At 36.9% G+C, this 26,182-nt stretch overlaps 1 protein-coding gene across 1 annotated transcript in view; it reads right to left on the bottom strand.

Moving 5' to 3' along the window:
* The window catches only part of RpLP0-like (ribosomal protein LP0-like), a 159,995-nt gene that overhangs the window by 62,714 nt on the left and 71,099 nt on the right, over nt 1–26,182 (bottom strand). The window contains exon 3 of the mRNA XM_067112364.1: nt 1,611–1,760. Within this exon, the coding sequence (XP_066968465.1) occupies nt 1,611–1,760 (150 nt within the window). The remainder of the gene's footprint in view (nt 1–1,610; nt 1,761–26,182) is intronic.

The raw sequence follows: 26,182 nt of genomic DNA, 5'->3' as shown, positions 1-26,182 counted from the left end.
GCATACTAAACTTCAGGCAATGACAAAAAAAGGAGCCAAAAATGAACTCTTAATCTTAAAAACTAAGTGTGCTGTGATTTTTTGAAAAAAACTTTTTTTCCGCTTCGGCGCTAACTCCCAAACGCCGCCGGCATACAGCAGACACTTTTGTAAATAGAGGCTCGGCGTGTAAGGGTTAATTACATATACAGTATATATTACAAATGGCTGATTTCATACTGTTATCATAAATGTAAAACAGGTAAATTTGTAGTAAAACCACTAAATTAACATACTATCACAATGACTGTTTATGTTTTCATGCATCTGGTAGCATGCTACAGGCAACTATCATCTTGAACCCCACTGGATGTGGTAAGTATGGGATCTTAGCTCCATTATGATCAAAAGGTTAACTACCTTGTCAGTAAAGTCTGAATGGCCTATCCAGCTTGTGATCGCAAGCTTATCCTAACGCAAAGAACAAATACAGTAGAACCCCGGTCCTCGACCGTACCAGAACTTGACGTAATCAGATTTTGACACGAAATGACGAGTAAAATTTGCATGGGAGCTCGATCAACAATCCAGAATCCGACCTATTGAATCATAAAATGTTTGTAAAAAAAAAAAAAAAAAAAAAAAAAAAAAAAAAAAAAAAAAAGTTTTGGTTGGCCGCCGCTAGTTGGCGTTCTTACCACGTGTATTTAAAGCGTTTAAAGCCCAAACGCTGCTGCTGTTGTTTGGAGAAGTACACGCTTGAACAGGTATATAATTTTTTTGGCTTTCTGCACTGATATCCAATCATGGGTCCCAACATGTTAGGGTATCAAAATATTTATTGAAAGATGTTTTACAGTGATTTTGTACGCTATTCCAATAGACTCTTTGAAATTTACCCTAAATACTGAACATAAACGTTTATCTAATTAGTACCGCGATACACCACCAGGGTGGCGCTTTGGTTTCTTTACCTCTGCTCATGCCACAAGCTGCCGAGTGCCAATGTAACTTAGGAAATTTTTCTTAATTTTATGATAACAGACGTATAGTAATTCAGCTTATAAATACTGTACTGTATCATTAATTTCTGTAATAAGCAGGCTTGTTTTTCAACGTTATTGTTATTAACCACAGTTTTTGTGTGTACCCACTACAGTACAGTCTGGTAGTGCCCATAGGCTACCTAGCCTAGCCTATGGTGCTCGGTCTACCATCGGTAATGTGGCCGCATTAGCCACATTACCGATGGTAGACCGAGCACCATAGGCTAGGCTAGGTAGCCTATGGGCACTACCATAGGCCAATTTTTTTGATGTATGCATTTAAAAATGTAAAAAGTGCTTCTAATACGGTAAGTTGTTTAACTCTGAACTTATTTAATTGTAATTTGTGTAATGTTTTGTATAAAAAGGCAAGGTTGGGGTAATGACTGGTGGTCAAGAATGGATTAATCCATTTTCAGTTATTTTTTATGGGAGAAATTGATTCAGAATTCTACTAAATCGAATCTCAACACTTTCTTCTGGAATAGATTAGCGTTGAGGACCGGGGCTCTACTGTATTTGTATTTGTGTAGGAACAAATATCCGTACATTCACGAGTCTGATAATGAAAACCATTATACTTACTCAAGAACTTCATCTTTTGTAGAATTTGTAAAGAGAAGACCACAATGTCCAATTAGTTTGCTAGAAACCTTGTGGATGTTTTCACAAACTTCCTCCTCAGGAGTACGTCCCAGGGCCAAAGCCATTACTTTATTTTTTCCTAAAAAAAACCTGAAATAGAAATAAATTTTCATAAGATATTATGTGTATAAAACTGTAATAAAATGGAAATTTGGTAAATTAAGGAAACTTAACTAAGTGTTAACACAACATTTTTATAATAAAATAAATTTTTACATATACTTACCAAGTAATTACATAGCTATAAGTTTCAACTCGGTCGGCAGCTAGAATTCTGAAATTCACGGTAGCGCTACTTTTGTTTTGGCTAGGTGACAAACCCCGCTCACTTTCGGGGAAAGAGATGAACCAGCTCAGCAAAGAGATCAATATGTTTATGCCTTCCTGTCCATATGAGGGGAGGAGGGAGGGCTCTGATTTTGTAATTACTTGGTAAGTATATAAAACCTCATTTTATTATAAAAATGTAATTTTTATACTGTATAAGCAACTTGCCAAGTAATTACATGGCTGAATTCCACATTGAAGGAGGTGGGATGCATGGACCTATCAATTCTAACACATTAATAATTGTAACGAAGTGAAAATAGAACATATGCTAGCACTGGTAAAATGCTTGTTGATTCATTACCTGGTGAGAGAGCTGCTACAGGAGAATACTGCCTCTGGTTGGCGCTCATCTCAACCTGTAGCAGCGTGGTGGTATAGCCAAGGAGTGCCTGCTACTTTAGTGGGATTCTTTGTTGCGAAGGAATTTTACGATTGCAAGCAAAGAATTAAAATATTGCCGCTGCCCTGGGATCAGTACCATAAAAAAAAAAACCAGAGTAAACAACATAGTCACCTAAACCACAAATTAAAAACCACTACCCAACCATTAAAAGACAAACTGGTGGGCACTCCACATGGATAGTACCCCCAGCCCCCCTACAACTCGACACCCTTGTTTCAAGGCAAAGGTAAAAGCAGATGAAAGGGATACTTCCTACACTCCCTTTCCCAAGACCATGCTAGCAACTGAAAATGGACCCAAGGCACTGCAATTTTCATATATAGCTTCAACTTCGCACAAGTAATGAGAAGCAAATATTGACTTGCACTTCCAATATGCTGTCTGGATAATTGAGGAAAGAGAAATTATGTTTGAAAGCCAGGGACGTGGCTACAACCCTCACTTCGTGCGCTTTCACTTTCACTAATGGTAAGAATTCCTCCTTAATCTGTGAGTGAGCCTTTAAGATAAGATCTTTAAGGAAAAATGCCAAGGCATATTTTGAGTGGACGTGAAGGATTCTTAACTGACCACCAAAGGTTGCCTGATGCACCATGAATCCTCTCAGTTCTTTGCAAATAGTATTTCAGCACCCTTACAGGGCAAAGGGTCCTCTCTTCCTCTTCAAGCCCTAAGATATCTACCAGAATCTTAACAGAAAAAGAACGAGGCCAAGGATTGGAAGGGGTCTCGTTTTTTGCTAAAAAAACAAAGGGTGAATGAACAAGAAACAGTCTTGCTTGTGAGATCCCTCATAGAGAATGAATGTAGGGTCTTGAAACGCGGTTCCAACAGCCGCTTAAGGACCACATCCAGGTTCCAGGCTACCAATTTTTCCTCCATTTATTTAGTCATATCACACGACTTGATGAGATTAGATAAATCTTTATTAGAGGAGAGATCCAACCCCGTGTCTAAACACTGAGCTCAACATTGCTCTGTAGCCCCTTAATGGTAGAGGAAGACAGTTCTCTCGATGATCTTAAAACTGGAAATCTCCAATCTCCACTACAGACATCTTAGAAGAAGACAAGATGTTATGTCTTTGGCACCAGGATCGGAAGACTGTCCACTTGACCTATACATTGCTTGAGGATTGGTGTCTGCATCGAGCAATAGTGTCTGCAACCGACTTTGAAAATACTTTCGCTCACAGAAATTTCCTGACAGTCTGAATGTGGTCAGGGCCAGAGTGGACAGTGTTTGGTGGAACCATCTGAAATGCGGCTGTCTGAGTAATTTGGGTTTTTGAGGCAACGGCCTCGGAGTCTTTCAGCTCCTCTAGCAAGTCCGGAAACCACTCCTGGGCCGGCCAAAATGTTGCTACTTGAGTCACAATTACATTCGGGTGATTCCGGAACTTGTTGATGACCTCCCTTACCATCCTGAATGGAGAGAAGGCATAAAGGTCCTTGTCCGACCAGTCTATGAGCATTGCATTCGTCGCCCATTCTTGCGGATCCATGGCTCACGAACAATACAGAGGAAGACGATGGCTCTTGCCGGTTGCAAACAGATCCAGAAATGGCCTTTCCCAAAGTGTCCAAAGTTTTAGACACACTAAGGAGTCTAGAATCCACTCTTTGGGGGAAACTTGTTTTTGGCGGCTTACTTTGTCCGCTAAAACATTTAACCTTCCCTGAATGAATCTGGTTAGGATTTTTGTCTGGTTTTGATCCGCCCATAAGAGAAAGGCTCTTCCTGCTTCGCAAAGGGTAAATAAGTCTGTCCTCCACTGCTTCTTGACGGTCCAAGTGGACTGTCACTGTCTTTCCGGACACTTCTCAAACAAATACTTGCAATCACCAGTGAATTGCTTTCAACTTCTTCACGTTTATACGCCATTTGCTCTGTTCTGAAGTCCAAATCCTGGAGACCTTCTTGTCTCCCAGGAGAGCTCCCCAACCTAGGTCTGAAGCATCTGAATAAAACATGAGGTCAGGAAGGAGCAATTTTCCTTGAGAGAGTTTTTCTCTTGATTTCCACCAAAGCAGGTCCTGTTTGATTTCCGAGTTATTGGGAAAACAAATGTGTCTGGATACTTCTTCCCATTTCAGTCGACTCTTAGATAAAATGGTAAGTTCCTCAAGTGCAGCCTTCCCAGAGTTACAAACTGTTCCATGGATGAGAGGGTCCCTATTAAGCTCATCCAACTGTTCACAGAGCAAGACTGAAGGGGGAGGAATTTGTCCACCTTCTGAAGGCAAGATTCTATCCTTTAGGGGGGAGGGAAAACCCAAAAGTCAGAGAGGTTATCCTCATCCCCAAATATGCTATCTCCTGAGGAGTCAACCGAGATTTATGAAAATTTATTAAAAGGCCCAATTCCTGGGCTAGAAGAAGGGTCTTTTGAAGGTCCTCTGTGCATACCTCCTTCAATTGAGAACAAAGGAACCAGTCGATTAGCAAGACTTTAAACAAAGTGTATTAATCATTACTGCAACAGGAATGGGAATGTGCATACAAGCAAATACTATATTACATATTCGATATTTACTGCATTTGCATCTAAACTGTGGGAAAATAATTTTTAAAATTTTCTTTGTATTCATATATAACTGGCAAAAGCCAAAGAGCCAACAAGAAGTACTCTTGAGAAAACAAGTTTTGATTAAGGAAAAACCTATTTTTGGTAAACGCTGTGAGTCCTCAAAGGAGTTATTCTTATGGTCCAACCAGGACTCCCTTTGACAGAAAATCCACTGTCAAAGAACTCTCTCGTAGTTAGGCTTGGCCAAAATAGTGCCTTGAATTTGACACAATGATTGAGTATTAAATGACTCAAGGCAAAAGGGCTCTCTCCCTAGCCTATTGCAATTACCCAGTTTTCCCTTCATCCTTCTCATACAGATGTGATAACAGTGACAAGTCAGCCAAATACCCATTACTCGCCAGGTCCTTGAAAGAAAAAAGCTCACCACTAATTCCAATGCATTTTTTGTCAGGGAAAGCAGTTGGGTTTTAGGGCTAGGCTTGCCTTTGTCAAAACTTGTTTTTTGACAGGGTAACTGCTGTTCATCCTCAAGCTCCTGATTAGAAAATCTGAACCTTACATAAAAACGGTCCATGGTAAAGTCACACAAATTATTGCCTACCCTCTTTTTATTCAGGATACCCATTAAGGTTTAACAATAAAGGATAGGAAAAAACAAGAACCTATATTGTAATCCTTCAATTACCCAGATTAATAGAGCCAAGGGCATGTCGGATAACACTGAAGTCCAGTTAAATGGCGAATAAAAAATCTATGGGTGTTCAAGGGCAACTCCATACCCTACTCACCTAACCTTGTCACTACCATGTACAGGCAGTCTCCGGTTATCGGCGGGGGTTCCGTTCTGAGGGTGTGATGGTAACCAAGAATTACCGCTAACCAAAAATTCGGAGATTTTCGGGGCCTTTTCGGTGATTTTCAAGGCTTATCGACACCGAAGAGTGCCGATTTTTTATTACTAGCGCCTCTGTTAGGTATGTATCGGTGCCAATACCCAATTATCAGTGCCAATAAGCGGATATCGGCAATTTTTGGCGCCAAAATTGCTGATTTTCGTCGCTAGACAAGCGCCATAAAACTGGATCGCCATTAACCCTTAAACGCCTATTGGACGTATCATACGTCGACTAAAATTGTCTGTTGGGTGCCGAGTGGGCGTGCGTCGTCGACTACAAAAAATTTCAACCTTCGGTCAACTTTGACTCGACCGAAATGGTAGAAAAATGCAATTGTAAGCTAAAACTCTTACATTCTAGTAATATTCAATCATGTACCTTCATTTTGCAACAAATTGGAAGTCTCTAGCACAATATTTTGATTTATGGTGAATTTTTGAAAAAAACTTTTTTCTTACGCACGGGCGGTAACTCGGCTGAAAATTTCATAATTTCTTTCGTCATTTTGTTGTAATTTTTGCACTGTTCTATATTAGCTGTTACATAAAGTTTTATATATGAAAATGTGCGCAATTTCATGTACAATACAGCAAAATACAACCCATGGTTGTAGCTTTTATCAGTTTGGAAATATTTTCATATAAACCACGATAACTGCCAAAATTTCAACCTTCGGTCAACTTTGACGCGACCGAAATGGCCAAAAAACGCAATTTTAAGCTAACACTCTTACGATCTAGTAATATTCAATCATTTACCTTCATTTTGCAACCAATTGGAAGTCTCTAGCACAATATTTCGATTTATGGTGAATTTTTGAAAAAAACTTTTTCCTTACGTCCGCGCCAGAAATTCTTTCGTCACGTTGTCGTAATGTTTGCACTGTTTTATATTATTTTTATATCTGGAAATGTGCGCAATTTCATGTACAATACAACAGAAAATAACTCATGGTTGTAGCTTTTATCAGTTTTGAAATATTTTCATATAAATCACGATAACTGCCAAAATTTCAACCTTCGGTCAACTTTAACTCGACCGAAATGGTAAAAAAACGCAGTTATAAGCTAAAACCCTTACATTCTAGTAATATTCAATCATGTACCTTCATTTTGCAACAAACTGGAAGTCTCTAGCACAATATTTCGATTTATGGTGAATTTCTGAAAAAAAAAATTTTTTTTCCTTACGTCTCATATACGGTAACTCGGCGAACATCTCAGAAATTCTTTCGTCATGTTGTCGTAATGTTTGCATCGTTTTACATTAGTCGTTACATAAACTTTTATATATGAAAATGTGTGCAATTTCATGTAGAATACAACAGAAAATAGCTCATGGTTGTAGCTTTTATCAGTTTTGAAATATTTTTACATAAATCACGATAACTGCCAAAATTTCAACCTTCGGTCAACTTTAACTCGACCGAAATGGTAAAAAAACGCAATTGTAAGCTAAAACTCTTGCATTCTAGTAATATTCAATCATTTAACTTCATTTTGCAATAAATTGGAAGTCTCTAGCACAATATTTCGATTTATGGTGAATTTTTTAAAAAGACATTTTCCTTACGTCTGCGCGGTAACTCGGCCGAACATCTCAGAAATTCTTTCGTCTCGTTGTCGTAATATTTGCACCGCTTTAAATTAGTCGTTACATAAAGTTTTATATATGAAAATGTGTGCAATTTCATGTACAATACAACAAAAAATAACTCATGGTTGTAGCTTTTATCAGTTTTGAAATATATCCATATAAATCACGATAAATAGAAAAAATTCGACTTTCGGTCAACTTTAACTCGACTGAAATGGTCGAAAACTGCAATTGTAAGCTAAAACACTTACAGTCTAGTAATATTCAATCAATTAACTTCATTTTTCAACAAACGGGAAGTCTCTAGCACAATATTCCGATTTATGGTGAATTTTTGAAAAAAACATTTTTTTACGTCCGCGCGTTACGAATTCATGCATCATTTTGTGATAATATTTTCTCTGTGTTGCTTTGATCATTTTAAAATTTGTTATATACCAAAATCATCGCAATTTAGTGTACAATACAACTAAAAAAAATCAACTAATTAACTTTAACCGTTTTGCTTACAGCACGATTTGTATACAATTATATACAAGTTTTTTTTTTTGCTGTCATATATTCCAATATTTATATATGATAATGATATTTTTTTCATTTCTGATGGTTGCATACTAAACTTCAGGCAATGACAAAAAAAAATGAGCCAAAAATGAACTCTTAATCTTAAAAACTAAGCGTGCTGTGATTTTTTGAAAAAACTTTTTTCCGCAGCTAACTCACCGAACGCTGCCGGCATACGGGAGACGTTTTTGTAAATAGGGCTTCGGCGTTAAAGGGTTAACTGGGGCCTGCCTGTAACTGTAAACAATCGTATGCTTAAAAACAACCAACATCACATTTTAAACCAAAAAATGTACACAAAAGGCACTCATCTACCTTTTTCCCCAAAATTTGTAAAAAAAAAAAAAAAAAAAAAAGCATAAAACACTGGAGAAAAAAAAAAACCTTCTTTTTCTCTCTCTCGTAAATGACACAGTTCAGTGGGAAGTCGGCCTACCTGTATTTACCCACAACCTACCATGGTTTTATGACCATTAATGTATTTTTAAACAGCATCTTTTTTATCAGTTACCATATTTTATTACCATACATGAGATATAAAGTGTGTGTGACCTATTGACTTAGGCTAGGCTATATGTTACACTCACAGTATCCATTTGCATAAGTCACACAGTGTAGGCTATTACAGATGTATTTAAGATAAAAGTAATGGTGATGAAATTAACATTTTTACTTACTAAATCCATTTATATTTTACTATTATCATGTTATTTCATCATTGTAATACAGTAATCCTTCAATTATCCAGATTAATAGAGCCAAGGGCCTGTTGGATATTGGCGAGTAAAAAAATCTAGGGGTGTTCAAGGGCAACACCATACACTTAACTCACCTAACCTTGTCAATACCACAAGCTTTAAACAATCAGTATGATTATAAACAACTATCACACTTTAAACTGGAAACTTTATACAAAAGGCAATTATCTACCCTTTTCCCCATATTTGTAACATAACAAAACATACTGCATAAATACACTGAAAAAATGCAACCCCTTCTTCTCTCTCACAAATGACACAATTCAGCAGGTAGGTACTCTCCTTGTGTTTACCCACTGCCTTCCATGATTTTATGACCAATAATGTATTTTTATTAAGCAACTTTCTCAACAGTTGTTACCATATTGTACTACCATACATACGATACAAAATGTGTATGTGTGAACTACTGACCTAGGCTAGCCTAGGTGTTACACTCAGAGTATCCATTTGCATAAGTCAAGTAGAATATTGCAGCTATGTTTAAGATAAAGGTAATGGTAACGAAACAGTTATTTTACTTACAGAATCCATTCATACTGTATTATATCATTATCATGTCTTAAAAAAACTGTCAGTCTGCCATTTGTAAAATTTACATTCTCAGAATCAGCTTACTGAGCCTACTAGGGAAAGAAGTTCACAATGCCATCCAGTGAGTGCGTAAGCACGTAAATGTTGCCACTATTTGCTTTTCTTGATTTACTGTGTCGTATTTCATTACAGGGATTAGTTTACTCTAAGGATCACACAAATCATCAGTACACATGAGAGTATTTTATTACTGTCGATATTTCATCTTTAATCACTGTAAAAATATTTAAAATGCAAATTTCATATGCAGGCAAACCAACACCAAACAGGCTGCAGCAATTTCACAGATGACTTCGAATGTGAGTGCATACTCTGTACATATGTACCCTACACACATGATTGCATTTTTCTTTTGGTTTGTAAAAATAAAAAAATTAGAAAATACAGTAAAAATATAGTGTAAATGAGGATACTGTAGCATAAAATATAAATAAAATAGTGGAGTGTGTGTGTGTGTGTGTGTGTTTTACTATACTTAGGCTTCTATGTAAATATACCTCAGCTATTGTTCTCTCTCTCTCTTGTAGTGTACACACACACACGATTGTGTTTATCTTTTGGTTTGAAATAAAAAAATGAGAAAATGCAGTAAAAATATAAACAAGAATACTGTAGCATAAAATATAAATAAAAAAGTGAAGGAGTGCATGTGTTGCTATAATTAAACTTCGATGTAAACATACCCCAGTATTGTTCCCTCCTTCTCTCTCTCTCTCCCATATCTCGGTACTATACAAACCTTTTAATAGTATGCGAATTACTGTATCATGAACATAAAAACACAAAACTAAACAAGCTCTATCAAGTTAGGTCTACCTAGCCCTCTTTATCCATCCAACATTGCATCCCCATGAACCCCCCAAGCAATAGAAACTACTCCTCCGCTCCACCCATCTTTTAAAACAACCCTTTTCTGAGCCTTCCTCTACACAGCCTTAACCCCTCCTCTTTGATGGCGCCAAGCCATCCAACGTCCCCACCATAGAAACTTCTCGAGGCCTCCCCATCACCAAAAACCGTTTCTCAGTCAGTCTGAGTGCAGGCAGTGTTACCAACATTTTCTTGAGGCCATGCAGCACTGCCAACCATCAGAGTGGTTTTTTCAAGTTTTTTTTTTTTAATTTATATACATCATTTATCTTTGGAGCCTTGATCCCAGGTCAAGGTGTGTCGGATCATGTCGATACAGTGAACCCCCGTATTTGCGGGGAATGCATCCCACACCCCCCGCGGATAGGTCAAATCCGCGAATGCTTAAAACCCCTCTAAAAACACTTAGAACTGCCCATTTTGATATTTTAAACACAAGAAAAACCCTGTAAATATGCTTACACCTGAGTATTTTAATAGTTTTATCACAAAAAGTGCATTTATTCATGAAAATTATATTTAAATACAGTAATTAGTGAATATTTCTCAGTGAAAAATACTGATAATGGGTGAATTTTCCGTGAATAATGGGTAGATATGTTCTACAGAGAAACCCGCGGATGCGTGAGTCATGAATCGTGAGAACATGACTACAGGGGGTTTACTGTATATGTATATATATAAGTATGTGTGTATATATATATATGTATATATATATGCAAATGTATGTATGTATGTATGTATGTATAAATAAATATATATATATATATATATATATATATATATATATATATATATATATATATATATATATATATATATATATATATATATATATATATATATATATATATATTATATATTATATATTATATATATATATATATATATATATATATATATATATATATATATATATATATATATATATATATATATATATATATATATATATATATATATATATATATATATATATATATATATATATATATATAGTAAGTCAAAAAGTTCCAGGAAAAATTGTTGAATGATGTATTTACACAGGAATGAAACAACCCAAATACTTGGTAAACAATTATGTGATGTAGTGATCCATATAGACTTGTTACCTCAGTCATCCTCTTGCTACCGTAGTGTTAACATCTGCTTCAGAAAAGTAACTTCTTGAACCCATGGAAAATAAAAATTTTGAGATGAGAGCTAACATCAAGTTCCTGACCAAGCTTGATTGGAAACCAGGAAATATTATTGAAGCTTTGCAACAAGTTTATGGAGATTCTTCTCCATCTAAATCAGTTGTTTATGATTGGATAAAGCGATTTAAGGATGGTCGGGAGGACCTCAAAGACAACCCAAGAGAGGGAAGACCATCGACTGCAAAAAATGAAAGAATTGTGGCTTTGGTGCAGAATCTAGTGGATGAAGATCGTCGGATTACTATCGATATGATAGCTAATGAAACTGGGATCTCCCATGGTTCCGCATTTTCAATTTTAAATGAAAATCTTGGTTTGAGTAAACTTTCAGCACGTTGGGTCCCAAAAGCGTTGCGCGAAGACCAACTGCATCCAAGAGCTGAACTTTCTCTTGCAGTTTTAACGAAGATTGAATCAAATGAATCAGAGTTTTTTGACCGGATTGTTACTGGAGATGAAACTTGGATCCATCAATATGACCCAGAAAGTAAAATTCAATCAAAGCAATGGTTACCAAGAGGTTCAGCTGCACCAGTGAAGTTCAAAGTGGCGAGATCTGCCCAGAAGGTTATGGCAAAAGTGTTTTGGGACTCCAAAGGAGTGATTTTGATTGATTTCCTTGAAGGACAAAAACAATCACCGGGAACTACTACAAAGGTGTTTTGCAAAAACTGAAGACTGCATTGGCTAAAAACGTCGAGGAAAGTTGCACCGCAGAATTTTGTTCCATCATGATAACGCTCCAGCACATTCATCAAGGGTTGCAAGAGAAGTCCTACGGAAATTTAGGTGGGAAATTCTTCCACATCCTCCTTATAGTCCTGATCTTGCTCCTTCAGATTTTTCCTGTTCCCAAAACTCAAGGAACACTTAAGAGGAGTCCGGTTTGAATCTTTGGATGCTGCTAAACATGCAGTTTCAACATGGTTTAATAGAAAGGCCCCAAATTTCTACAAAGAAGGGTTGCAGAGGTGGAAACAGCGCCTTGAAAAGTGTATAGAGTTAGATGGTAGATATGTAGAAAAATGATGTTTGAATTTCCTTAAATAAAGAGTATATTGAATTTTTTCCTGGAACTTTTTGACTTACCCTCGTATATATATATATATATATATATATATATATATATATATATATATATATATATATATATATATATATATATATATATATATATATATATATATATATATATATATATATATATATATATATATATATACATACAGGGTAAGACAAAAAGTTCCAGGAAAAATTGTTGAATGATGTATTTACACAGGAACAAAACAACCAAATACTTGGTAAACAATTATCTGTGATGTAGTGATCCATATAGACTTGTTACCTCAGTCATCCTCTTGCTACCGTGGTGTTTACATCTGCTTCAGAAAAGTAACTTCTTGAACCCATGGAAAATAAAAATTTTGAGATGAGAGCTAACATCAAGTTCCTGACCAAGCTTGATTGGAAACCAGGAAAAATTATTGAAGCTTTGCAACAAGTTTATGGAGATTCTTCTCCATCTAAATCAGTTGTTTATGATTGGATAAAGCGATTTAAGGATGGTCGGGAGGACCTCAAAGACAACCCAAGAGAGGGAAGACCATCGACTGCAAAAAATGAAAGAATTGTGGCTTTGGTGCAGAATCTAGTGGATAAAGATCGTCGGATTACTATCGATATGATAGCTAATGAAACTGGGATCTCCCATGGTTCCGCATTTTCAATTTTAAATGAAAATCTTGGTTTGAGTAAACTTTCAGCACGTTGGGTCCCAAAAGCGTTGCGAAGACCAACTGCATCAAAGAGCTGAACTTTCTCTTGCAGTTTTAACGAAGATTGAATCAAATGAATCAGAGTTTTTCGACCGGATTGTTACTGGAGATGAAACTTGGATCCATCAATATGACCCAGAAAGTAAAATTCAATCAAAGCAATGGTTACCAAGAGGTTCAGCTGCACCAGTGAAGTTCAAAGTGGCGAGATCTGCCCAGAAGGTTATGGCAAAAGTGTTTTGGGACTCCAAAGGAGTGATTTTGATTGATTTCCTTGAAGGACAAAAACAATCACCGGGAACTACTACAAAGGTGTTTTGCAAAAACTGAAGACTGCATTGGCTAAAAACGTCGAGAAAGTTGCACCGCAGAATTTTGTTCCATCATGATAACGCTCCAGCACATTCATCAAGGGTTGCAAGAGAAGTCCTACGGAAATTTAGGTGGGAAACTCTTCCACATCCTCCTTATAGTCCTGATCTTGCTCCTTCAGATTTTTTCCTGTTCCCAAAACTCAAGGAACACTTAAGAGGAGTCCGGTTTGAATCTTTGGATGCTGCTAAACATGCAGTTTCAACATGGTTTAATAGAAAGGCCCCAAATTTCTACAAAGAAGGGTTGCAGAGGTGGAAACAAAGCCTTGAAAAGTGTATAGAGTTAGATGGTAGATATGTAGAAAAATGATGTTTGAATTTCCTTAAATAAAGAGTATATTGAAATTTTCCTGGAACTTTTGACTTATCCTCGTATATATATATATATATATATATATATATATATATATATATATATATATATATATATATATATATATTTATATATAAATAAATTTATATATATGTGTGTGTCCGCATATCGTGAGAACGTGACCACAGGGGGTTTACTGTATATGTATATATATGTATATAAAATATATACAGTATATGTATATATATGTATGTATATGTATGTATATATATGTATATATGTATATGTATATATGAGCATATATATGTACAGTATATATATATATATACACACACACATATACAGTAATAGCCCGAACTTGCGCAATTCGAGTTGCGCAAATTCATAGACACGAATTTTTCATTGGAACCTAACTAATGGTCATACACGAGTTTTTCACAGACACGCGAACATTTGCGAACACTGAGAAACCCTGCAAAAATGTTTGTTTAATTTTTTATGTAATTTATAAGTTTTCAAGCTTTTACTTGTAAATTAAATAACATTAAACATTATTAAAAGTAATAAATTCTCTCTCTCTCTCGTTTTTAGTGAGATGATTTTTTATGGTACATGTATACAGGTATGTTTATTTGTATGATAAATAAACTTTTTACCTAATAATAAGTACTAATTTTCAAATATTAATAAGATTAATAAGATTAAATAATAATAATAATAAAACTGTAATTAAAAAATTCGTATTATTTTGAACAAACAAATTCTTCCTTCGTCTTTTTGTAAGAAGGTCGCAGGCAAAAGCTGTCAGACATGTCATTTAACCCTTAAACGCCTGTTGGACGTTTTAAACGTCGTCCAAAATTGTCTGTCGAATGCCGAGTGGGCGTTAAAACGCGTCGACTGAAAATGCTTTTTTAAATATTTGCGGAAAAATAATTGTAGGCCTAGTTTGCGGAAGATTTCAAATCCTGCGCCTCGGCGGATGCTGGGAGTTCACGCATCCAGCTGTTGTTTTGTTTCTGAGCGTCACCCAGACGCACATGCGCGAATTTCCCCCATCTCGCATCAGAGAGCATCAGAGCAGCACCTTGCGGGAGCGATATTTTGACGCAGACGTGTTTTGTTGAACTTTTGCGAGTGTTAGCGTATTCGTGCTGCAACAGAACGTTTGCAGAGATGTCACAAAGGCGTCAGGACCGTGAAAGGCGCATACTGCCTGTCGGAAGTGAGCGTGTGAGGAGAGTTTTAGACTGGGATGCTGGAGAAGGACCCAGCATCCAAAGTGAATTTTAACATTCGGTCAACTTTGACTCGACCGAAATGATCGAAAAATGTATCCATAAGCCATAATTATTACATTCAAGTAACAATCAATCATTTACCTTCATTTTGCAACAAACAGAAAGTCTCTAGCACAATATTTAGAATTTTGGTGAATTTTTGAAAAAAAAATTTTCCTCCGCTCCGCACGCGCGAACTCCTCTGAAAATCCTGTCATTTCTTGCGTTAGCTTGCAGTAATTTTTTCGCCATTTTATATTATTCGTTACGTAAAGTGTTATACATCAAAATGTGCGCAATTTCATGTAGAATACATCAAAAAATATATCATTCCTTTAGCTCTTCACAGTGTTTTAATATTTACATCGAAATCACGATTACTGACAAAATTTTAACATTCGGTGAACTTTGACTCGACTGAAATGATCGAAAAACGCATCTGTAAGCCATAATTATTACATTCGAGTAACAATCAATCATTTACCCTCATTTTGCAACAAATGGAAAGTCTCTAGCACAATATTTAGAATTTTGGTGAATTTTTGAAAAAAAATTTTCCTCCTCTCCGCGCGCGCGAACTCTGCTGAAAATCCTGTCATTTCTTGCGTCAGCTTGCCGTAATTTTTTCGTCGTTTCATATTATTTGTTACATAAAGTGTTATACACCAAAATGTGCGCAATTTCATGTAGAATACAACAAAAAATATATCATTCCTTTAGCTCTTCACAGTTTTTTAATATTTACATCGAAATCACGATAACTGACAAAATTTTAACATTCGGTCAACTTTGATTCGACCGAAATGATAGAAAAACGCATCCGTAAGCCATAATTATTACAATCAAGTAACAATCAATCATTTACCTTCATTTTGCAACAAATGGAAAGTCTCTAGCACATTATTTAGATTTTTGGTGAAATTTTGAGAAAAAAAAAAAAAAAAAAAAAAAAAAAAAAAAAAAAAAAAATTTCCTTCGCTCCGCACGCGCGTACTCCGCTGAAAATCCTAGCATTTCTTGCGTCAGCTTGCCGTAATTTTTTTTCGCCATTTCATATTATTCGTTACATAAAGTGTTATACATCAAAATGTGTGCAATTTCATGTAGAATACAACAAAAAATATGTCATTCCTTTAGCTCTTCACAGTTTTTAATATTTTTACATCGAAATCACGATAACTGACAAAATTTTAACATTCGGTCAACTTTGATTTGACCGAAATGATCAAAAAACATCCGTAAGCCATAATTATTACATTCGAGTAACAATCAATCATTTACCTTCATTTTGCAACAAACGGAAAGTCTCTAGCACATTATTTAGATTTTTGGTGAATTTTGAAAAAAAAAAAATTTCCTTCGCTCCACTTGCAAAATACTCAGCTGAAAATCCTAGCATTTCTTGCGTCAGCTTGCAGTAATTTTTTCTCGCCGTTTCATATTATTTGTTACATAAAGTGTTATACATCAAAATGTGCGAAATTTCATGTAGCATACAACAAAAAATATGTCATTCCTTTAGTTCTTCACAGTTTTTTAATATTTTCGCCGAAATCACGATAACTGACAAAATTTTAACATTCGGTCAACTTTGACTCGACCGAAATGATCGAAAAACGCATCCGTAAGCCATAATTATTACATTCGAGTAACAATCAATCATTTACCTTCATTTTGCAACAAACGGAAAGTCTCTAACAGAATATGTAGATTTTTGGTGAATTTTTGAAAAAAAAATTTTCCTCCGCTCTGCACGCGCGAACTCCTCTGAAAATCCTGTCATTTCTTGCGTCAGCTTGCCGTAATTTTTTCGCCATTTCATATTATTCGTTACATAAAGTGTTATACATCAAAATGTGCGCAATTTCATGTAGAATACAACAAAAAATATATCATTCCTTTAGCTCTTCACAGTTTTTTTATATTTACATCGAAATAACAATAAATAGAAAAAATCAACCTTCGGTCAACTTTAACTCGATCGAAATGGTTCAAAAATGCAATTGTAAGCTAAACAACTTACAGCCTAGTAATATTCAATCAATTTCCTTCATTTTGGCACAATTGAAAAGTCTCTAGCAGAATATTCTGATTTTTGGTGAATTTTTGAAAAAAAAAACTTTTTTTTACGTCCGCGTGTTACGAATTCATGCATCATTTTGTGATAATATTTTCTCTGTGTTACTTTAATCGTTTTACAATCTGTTATATACCAAAATCATCGCAATTTAGTGTACAATACAACTAAAAAAATTAACTCATTAGCTTCAACCGTTTTCCTTACAGCGATTTGTATACAATTATATCTGAGTTTTTTTTCGCTGTCATATATTCCAATATTTATATATGATAATGATATTTTTTTTTTCTGATGGTTGCATACTAAACTTCAGGCAATGAGAAAAAAAGGAGCCAAAAATGAACTCTTAATCTTGAAAACTAAGCGCACTGTGATTTTTTGAAAAAAAACTTTTTTCCGCTTCGGCGCTACCTCTCGGAGGCCGCCGGCATACGGGAGACGTTTTTGAAAATAGGGCTTCGGCGTTAAAGGGTTAATATGACAAGAAGGGGAGTGTTGCTAATCAGTGGTCAAATTTTTCTTGTAATTCTCTCTCTCTCTCTCTCTGTCCGTAATAATTCATAAAAAAATTTCACTCTCTTAAGTAAGGACAACTGTTATCTCTCTCTCTCTCTCGTTCAAAGTTAGCCAACCTACGTATTACAGCACTGTTTCCCTGTATGTCTTTAACTGCACAGTAGATAATTTTGAACTGATCTAATTTTACCCGTATCATTTACAAACTGTAAATGTGCCGTTCTAAAACATATAGACGTACAGCATTTCAGAATAAATAGAAAGTGACAGAATAAAGAAGTTTTTAAAAACGAAGTTGAGAAGACTTATAAAAATAGCTTGGTGGAATGGGGGAGTCACACACTCCTATATTCTTCTTTTTTCAAGGGTAATGTATTAAGCTAACTTTTAAATGAAAATACAGTAACTTTAATTTCATTTAAAAGTTAGTTTAATACTGTATTTCCATCTTTTGATATCTAACGTAAGAATAACTTTCTCTCTCTCTCCGTAATAATTCATAAATAATATAACTTGATATTTCAAGCATGGATGATCTCTCTCTCTTGTGTTATTCTCTCAGTCTCCGTAATAATTGGTAAATAATTTCACTCTCTTAAGTAAGGACAACCCTTATATCTCTCTCTCTCCCTCTCTCTCGTTCATAGTCAGTGCTCACACATTTTTACAACTTACTAATTCTCTGTACGTCTTTACTTGTTCAGTAGATAGTTTAAATTGATCTCATTTGACCTGTATCGTCTACGAAGTGTAAATGTGCTAATGTTACAAATATGTTCTAAAACATTGAGAAATAACGACTAAGAGTTGTATTAGTCAAAATATAAAACACTGTTTGTTCATGAAAAAGCATTTCAGAACAAAGAGAAAGAGACCGAGGATAAAGAAGTTGTTAAAAAGAGGTTGAGATGATTTCTAAAAATAGATTGGTTGGAAGAGAGAGAGAGAGAGAGAGAGAGAGAGAGAGAGAGAGAGAGAGAGAGAGAGAGAGAGAGAGAGAGAGAATAACTTTCTTTCTCTCTCTCTCTCCGTAATAATTCATAAATAATATAACTTGATATTTCAAGCAAGGACAATCTCTCTCTTTCATGTGTTATTCTCTCAGTCTCCGTAATAACTGATAAATAATTTCACTCTCTTAAATAAGGACAACCCTTATATCTCTCTCTCTCTCTCTCTCTCTCTCTCTCTCTCTCTCGTTCATAGTTAGCGGTCACACATTTTTACAACTTATTAATTCTCTGTATGTCTTTACCTGTACAGTAGATAGTTTAAATTCATCTAATTTGATCTGTATCGTCTACGAAATGTAGATGCGCTAGTGTTGCAAATACGTTCTAAAACATTGAGACACAATAACTAAGAGTTGTATTAGTCAAAATATAAAACACTGTTTGTTCATGAAAAAGCATTTCAGGACAAAGAGAAAGAGATGCAGAATAAAGAAGTTGTTAAAAAGAGGTTGAGATGTCTTTTAAAAATAGATTGATTGGAAGAGAGAGAGAGAGAGAGAGAGAGAGAGAGAGAGAGAGAGAGAGAGAGAGAGAGAGAGAGAGAGAAATTCTCTTCCAACTCTCAATTTTTATTTTTATGTCAACCATTTATTTCTCTTTTTTAAGGGTAATGTATTAAGCTAACTTTTAAATGAAATTACAATAACTTTAATTTCATTTAAAAGTTAACTTAATAATTTGGGGGCATGATTAGGGTCATATTTAGTGTTTAAACTTTAGAAATAAACATTTATTAGAATTTTTAGAGACCATGCCAAACTTATGCGAAAATTCACCCTGTGTGAGGGGTTCTGGAACCTAACCTTGCGCAAGTTCGGAGTATGACTAACTAACTAACTAACTAACTAACTAACTATATATATATATATATATATATATATATATATATATATATATATATATATATATATATATATATATATATATATATATATATATATATATATATATATATATATATATATATATATATATATATATATATATATATATATATATATATATATATATATATATATATATATATATATATATATATATATATATATATATATATATATATATATATATATATATATATATATATATATATATATATATATATATATATATATATATATATATATATATATATATATATATATATATATATATATATATATATATATATATATATATATATATATATATATATATATATATATATATATATATATATATATATATATATATATATATATATATATATATATATATATATATATATATATATATATATATATATATATATATATATATATATATATATATATATATATATATATATATATATATATATATATATATATATATATATATATATATATATATATATATATATATATATATATATATATATATATATATATATATATATATATATATATATATATATATATATATATATATATATATATATATATATATATATATATATATATATATATATATATATATATATATATATATATATATATATATATATATATATATATATATATATATATATATATATATATATATATATATATATATATATATATATATATATATATATATATATATATATATATATATATATATATATATATATATATATATATATATATATATATATATATATATATATATATATATATATATATATATATATATATATATATATATATATATATATATATATATATATATATATATATATATATATATATATATATATATATATATATATATATATATATATATATATATATATATATATATATATATATATATATATATATATATATATATATATATATATATATATATATCAAGCAGCAGTATTACAGCCAGGTATACATCAATGGGGAGGCAGACATAAAGACTTGCTAAAAGGGTCAATTTATTCCCGACGTTTTGTAATGGCTTCATTACATTTTCGAGGGCTATACAAAATAAATAACATAAATTACAAAAAGGGTATAAATTTAAATTTAAAAAATTAAGCACAATGGATTACAAATAAAAAAAAAATTAAAATAGAACGGACAATTAAAAAGGACAACATAAAAAACAAAACAAAATCTCTCTAAAAAATATACAATATAAAAAAAATATTTAAATAAATATAAAAAGTAAGCAGATATGGACCAACCTATTCAGTGCATTCCCACTCTCTGGTCGCTTCTTTACGATTCTTCCTCCTGGTCTGTTCATCCCTCCCTTCCTTACGTCATCTCCGGCGTGTCGTCTAATAAGACGGCACTCCGGTTTAGTCCTACTCTCGTGGCCAGTTAGTGTTTTCCACCTGACTGTCTTCGTGTCCGGACCTTTGACGTTTCCTTCCTTTAGCTAACCACTGTCCGCTTTTCTGTTATTCGAGGCGCATTCCTTGCTTCCCGCTCCGGCGGTTCTAGTGTTTACCGGTCTACCGTTATCGCTAGTCTCAGAATTTCATTCTCAGTTGCCGGGAATGCGCTTACTCCGGACAATTTTAACCTTCCCATTTTATTTTGTTTCCGTCACATACTTTTAAGGCATGTTACTGCAGCTAGTTCCGGTATATTTATTATGTTTATTTTGTATTTTATGTATGAGATTTTATTTTAATCCGGTTGCCTTCCGGCAGGTTTCACGGTTTTAATATATATACAGATGTGTTGCTCCGGCACACTACTCCGGCACCTTACACGGTGTACTCACAATCTCATACTTTTACAGGTGGTGCGCTGCCAAGAACAGGGTGCTCCGCGGCCCTGCACCAGGCCAGCGGCCACGAAGTTTGTAGATCCCCACTCCGGGTGTGCGGTCCACGTAGGGGATCTCGTAGTTTGGCACCCTGACGGATGTGATGTTTGCTACGCTCTTTACGAGCAAGCTATCGATGATTCGGTAGGTTGTCATGCATCTTTCCTTTTTAGCCAAACTGTATTTTATACGAATTACCGATTTTCCCCCCGCCTTCGGTAAACCGCAATAATGTTATTCTTCCGGCAGGGTGACCGCAAGTCTCGCGATGCTTCGCTCCAGGCCCTTAAAGTCTGGGTTAGCGGCTTCGGACGCAACGTAGGAGCTGGCAATCCCTATATACTCTCGAAGGACATTTGCAATGTCCTTTTTCCCGGCGCCTGGATCACAGCTTCAGTCACCGACGATGTTGCTGCTCCGTTGATTGCCGGGATTCGGGAGTTGACCCAGCCCTCTCCAGACAATTCGGCCTTGAGCGGAGGCGTTTCTGAAGACGCGGCGGATCTTGACCTCGGCCTTGAATCTCCGAACATTGTCCCGGAGCATCAAGCAGGTAAGGGGGTAAGTGAGGCAGGTTCTTCACTGTTTAGCTCTCCTTCTTCCACCGTTTCCTCCTTTAAAGGTTTCTCTAAATCCTCATACCTTACGGACGGGTCTGGATCTATTGTCCCTAAGGTGAAGTCTGTGAGGAAGAAAACCTTACCTACTCTAGCAGGTCGATCTGAGGTCCCTCCGGTGGCGGCACGGGCGGCGAGCCCCGTTCCGTCAATGAGTACAGCCTCCCCCTCCGAGATACAAGCAGAGTCTCAGTCGCGGCAAGTGGTTCCCCCTCCTACTGCCTTTGATACGGACTCTTTCTTTGAACTTCTCCTTGAGAGAATCGATTTGAGAAGATCGACGAGGAGTCAACAGCAAGCTTTCTGGTCTTGCCAATTCTTTTCATCTCTTTCGGAGAAGGTGGAGTCACAACAGGAATTGATCAAAGGACTGGCCGATCAGCGGACCTCGCTCTAGGTCTCATTCTGTTCCTGACCCTTCCACTCTCCCTCCCTTTGATCTGGGGAATCCTTGGCGTCTGGCCCTTTATGCTCCTGAGCACGAAGGTACTCTCACCATAGAGGTTTGGGCACAAGGAGACTGGAGGAGTTGGAGTTCTATCCTCCGGACCTGACATCCCCCTACACAGGTTTTGCCAGGCTGAAGGGGAGGTTTGGAACAGGTCTGATAAAGTCCCTAAGGAGACCGTTATCTATCCTAGGGACCAAGCCCAGTCGTCTTTGATGAGGACACTTCACGGAGTGGCAAGCGGAGAACACTAAGCTCACACCAGCCAAGGGAGTGTTCACTATGTTCACTCTCAGTGATGTTCTCCTTCCTCCTTGTACTTCAAAGTGGCCTCTCTGACTAGTCAGGCTTGCTTAGAAGGTAAACCCCTCCCTCATCTCCGGAGACGGACCCAACATCTCGTCTTTCCCGGGGCACCGAGTTCTGGAAGGGAGCCCCTAATACGTTCACGGTGACTCGGCTTGACCCAGACTGCGCTTCTGATCTGTTCAGTGAGCAGCTCCTAAGATCCCGGAGTCGCTCCTGAAAGCAGAAGCTGATAGTAAGGATAGGCTCGCCAGGTCTTTGAACTCTTTGACTTTAGCAGAAGCAACTTCTTTGGTTTATAGGGAAGATTCTTTGTTCCAGGTCTTGACAAAATCTCTCTTGGCGAAGTTTTCAACAAGACCTGTTTGACTTTATGACTGCCCGACTGGCCTGCCGGAAGCATATCTTTTCAGCAGCCACAGTTCGGCATGAACCAAATAAGCTTCTGAAGAGTTCTATCTGGGGAGCTAATCTTTTCCCACAAGAAGAAGTTGATGCAGTCTTATCTGAGGCAGCTAGGGTCAATCAGAGTCTCCGTTCTCGTTGGGGTCTGCCCTATAAAAGGAAAGCAGTCTGATCTTGCCAGCCTTCCCAAAAGTCCAGCAAGAAATTTAAACATTTCAAACGCCTCCCAGCTCAGTCCTTGGTCCAGGTTCTCTTACAAGATCAGCCTTCAACCTCTTCCTCCCAACCTCCGCCTCAGTATGTCCTGGTGAACCCGTCACATCAGTCTCTTGCTGCCCCTCCTATGTCTCCTCCCCAGCTTTCAATCCTGCATATGAAAGCCAGGGAAATTTCGCTCTGGGCAGTCAACCAGAGGCAACAAGCCCCGTGGCTATGTTAGGGGAAGAGGAGCCCCCGCTCCTCTCCCAGGAACAGAGGAGGTAGAGGCTCCAGAGGGGGAAGCAAACACAGGACCGATGACATACATCCTGTGGGCGGGAGGCTGTACCATTTTCGGGCTCGGTGGACCTTCTGTCCCTGGGCTCAGAGTATAGTTTCAAGGGCCTAGGCTGGAGTTGGATCGACAATCCCCTCCACCAGTCAAGTTTTATCAGGCTCCGACCAAGGATCTCGAGGACTTTGTGGAAGATCTTTTTGCAGAAACAGGCTATAAGGAAAGTGAGGACTCTGAAGTTCCAAGGCAGGCTCTTCAGTGTTCCCAAAGAAGGGTTCCAACAAACGGAGAGTAATTCTGGACTTGTCCCGTCTGAATTCCTACATTCGTTGCGACAAGTTTCGGATGCTTACAGTCTCCCAAGTTCGGACCCTACTGGCCCCGTGGAGCCGTAACCACCTCTTTAGATCTTTCCGACGCCTATTATCACGTCCCGGTTGTGAGAAGGTTCTCCCCCTTTCTGGGGTTCAGGCTCGGAAGGCAGGCATATTCCTTCAAGGTGATGCCTTTCGGCCTCAACATAGCCCCAAGGATTTTCACCAAGTTGACAGACACGGTCGTACAACAACTCCGGTCTCAAGGGATTACGCTGGCGCGTATCTCGGACGACTGGATCATCTGGGCATCCAGCGTCGAGGAATGCCGGAGGGTTACATCCGTGGTGGTCGACTTTCTAGAATCTTTGGGCTTTCGTGTAAACAGGAGAAGTCCCGCCTGGTTCCGAGCAGTTGTTTTCAATGGCTAGGAATCCAGTGGGATCTGAATTCTCACAAGCTCTCTCTTCCTCCTCCCAAGAGGAAGGAGATAGCCAGAGCAACCAGACAGTTTCTCAAGTCCAAAAGGGCCTCTCGGCGGGCCCAAGAAAGAGTCTTGGGCTCCCTTCAGTTTGCTTCAGTGACAGATCTGTTGCTGAAGACAAAACTGAAAGATATCAACAGAGTGTGGCGGAGTCGAGCAAATATCAGCCTCAGAGACAAGGTGTCTCTGATTCCTCCCATCTTGAAGAAGAGACTCCGGCCTTGGTCGACTGTCAAGAGCCTGTCCAAGTCAGTCCCCCTTCAATTTCCTCCTCCGGCGTTGGTTATCCACACAGACGCCTCCCTAAGCGGTTGGGGAGGATATTCTCAACACCAAGAAGTGCAGGGGACTTGGTCCCCCATGGTCCGCCAGTTCCATATAAACGTTCTGGAGGCCATGGCGGTCTTCCTTACCTTGAAGAAGCTTCTTCCCCCCAAGAAGATTCATATAAGGCTGGTTCTGGACAGCGCCACAATAGTCCACTGCATAAACAGGGGAGGTTCAAAATCCAGCCGGATCAACCAGGTAATGATTGCACTTTTCTCCTTGGCATGCAAGAACAAGTGGCACCTGTCTGCCACCCATCTTGCAGGGGTCCGGAACGTCGTGGCAGATTCTCTATCAGGACAACTCCCCTCGAGTCGGAGTGGTCCCTAGACAGGGGCTCGTTCAATTGGATCTGCAAACCAAGTTCCGGGTCTGGAGGTAGATTTGTTCGCAACCAAGCTCAACAACAAGCTCCTCATTACGTAGCTCCCAACCTGGACCCTCAAGCTCTTTTCACGGACGCAATGTCATTGGATTGGAACAGGTGGAAGAAGATTTATCTGTTCCCTCCAGTAAACTTGTTGTTAAAAAGTCCTTCACAAACTGAGGACATTCAAGGGTCAAGTAGCTCTAGTGGCTCCCTACTGGCCAAAGAGCAGCTGGTTTCCTCTTCTGCTGGAACTGAAACTTTGCAAGTCTATTGCCACATCCAAATCCCCAGTCCAAAACTAACACAAGTAGTACAAACTCAGACTGTGTCAGCTTCCTCAAAAATTCAAAATGCCCTGGCTTTGTGGACTTTATGAAATTTGCGGCTCAAAGGGATGCTAACGTTGATCCTGTCAATACCATGTTCTTGGAATCAGATAAGCGGGTCTCCACTCTTCGCAGTACGACTCAGCAATTAAGAAACTAGCACTCTTTTTAAAGAATCTGAGGCTACAGTAATGACCATAAATTTGGCAATCTCCTTTTTTTAGATCACTGTTTGAGAAGGGTTTAGCCTCTAGTACTGTTACTACAGTCAAGTCGGCTTTACGTTCTTGGAAGTATTTTTGTATGGTTTCAAAATTGACCTCACAGATCCTTACTTTTCTTCCATCCCTAAGGCCTGTGCACGACTGAGACCAGTAATCCGTCCACATACGGTTTCCTGGTTTTTTGAATGACGATGTTGAAGTTAGCCTCAGATATCGATAATCAGTCTTGTCCCTACCTTTCCTTATTGAGGAAAACGTTGTTCTTAGTTAGCCTAGCTTCGGGTGCTAGAATTTCAGAGCTGTCTGCACTCTCTAGGGAACCCAACCATGTCGAC

This window comes from Macrobrachium rosenbergii, chromosome 12 (assembly GCF_040412425.1).
Source record: "Macrobrachium rosenbergii isolate ZJJX-2024 chromosome 12, ASM4041242v1, whole genome shotgun sequence".
In the NCBI taxonomy this organism is placed as follows: Eukaryota; Metazoa; Arthropoda; class Malacostraca; order Decapoda; family Palaemonidae; genus Macrobrachium; species Macrobrachium rosenbergii.
This window is presented reverse-complemented; position numbering and strand designations above follow the sequence as displayed.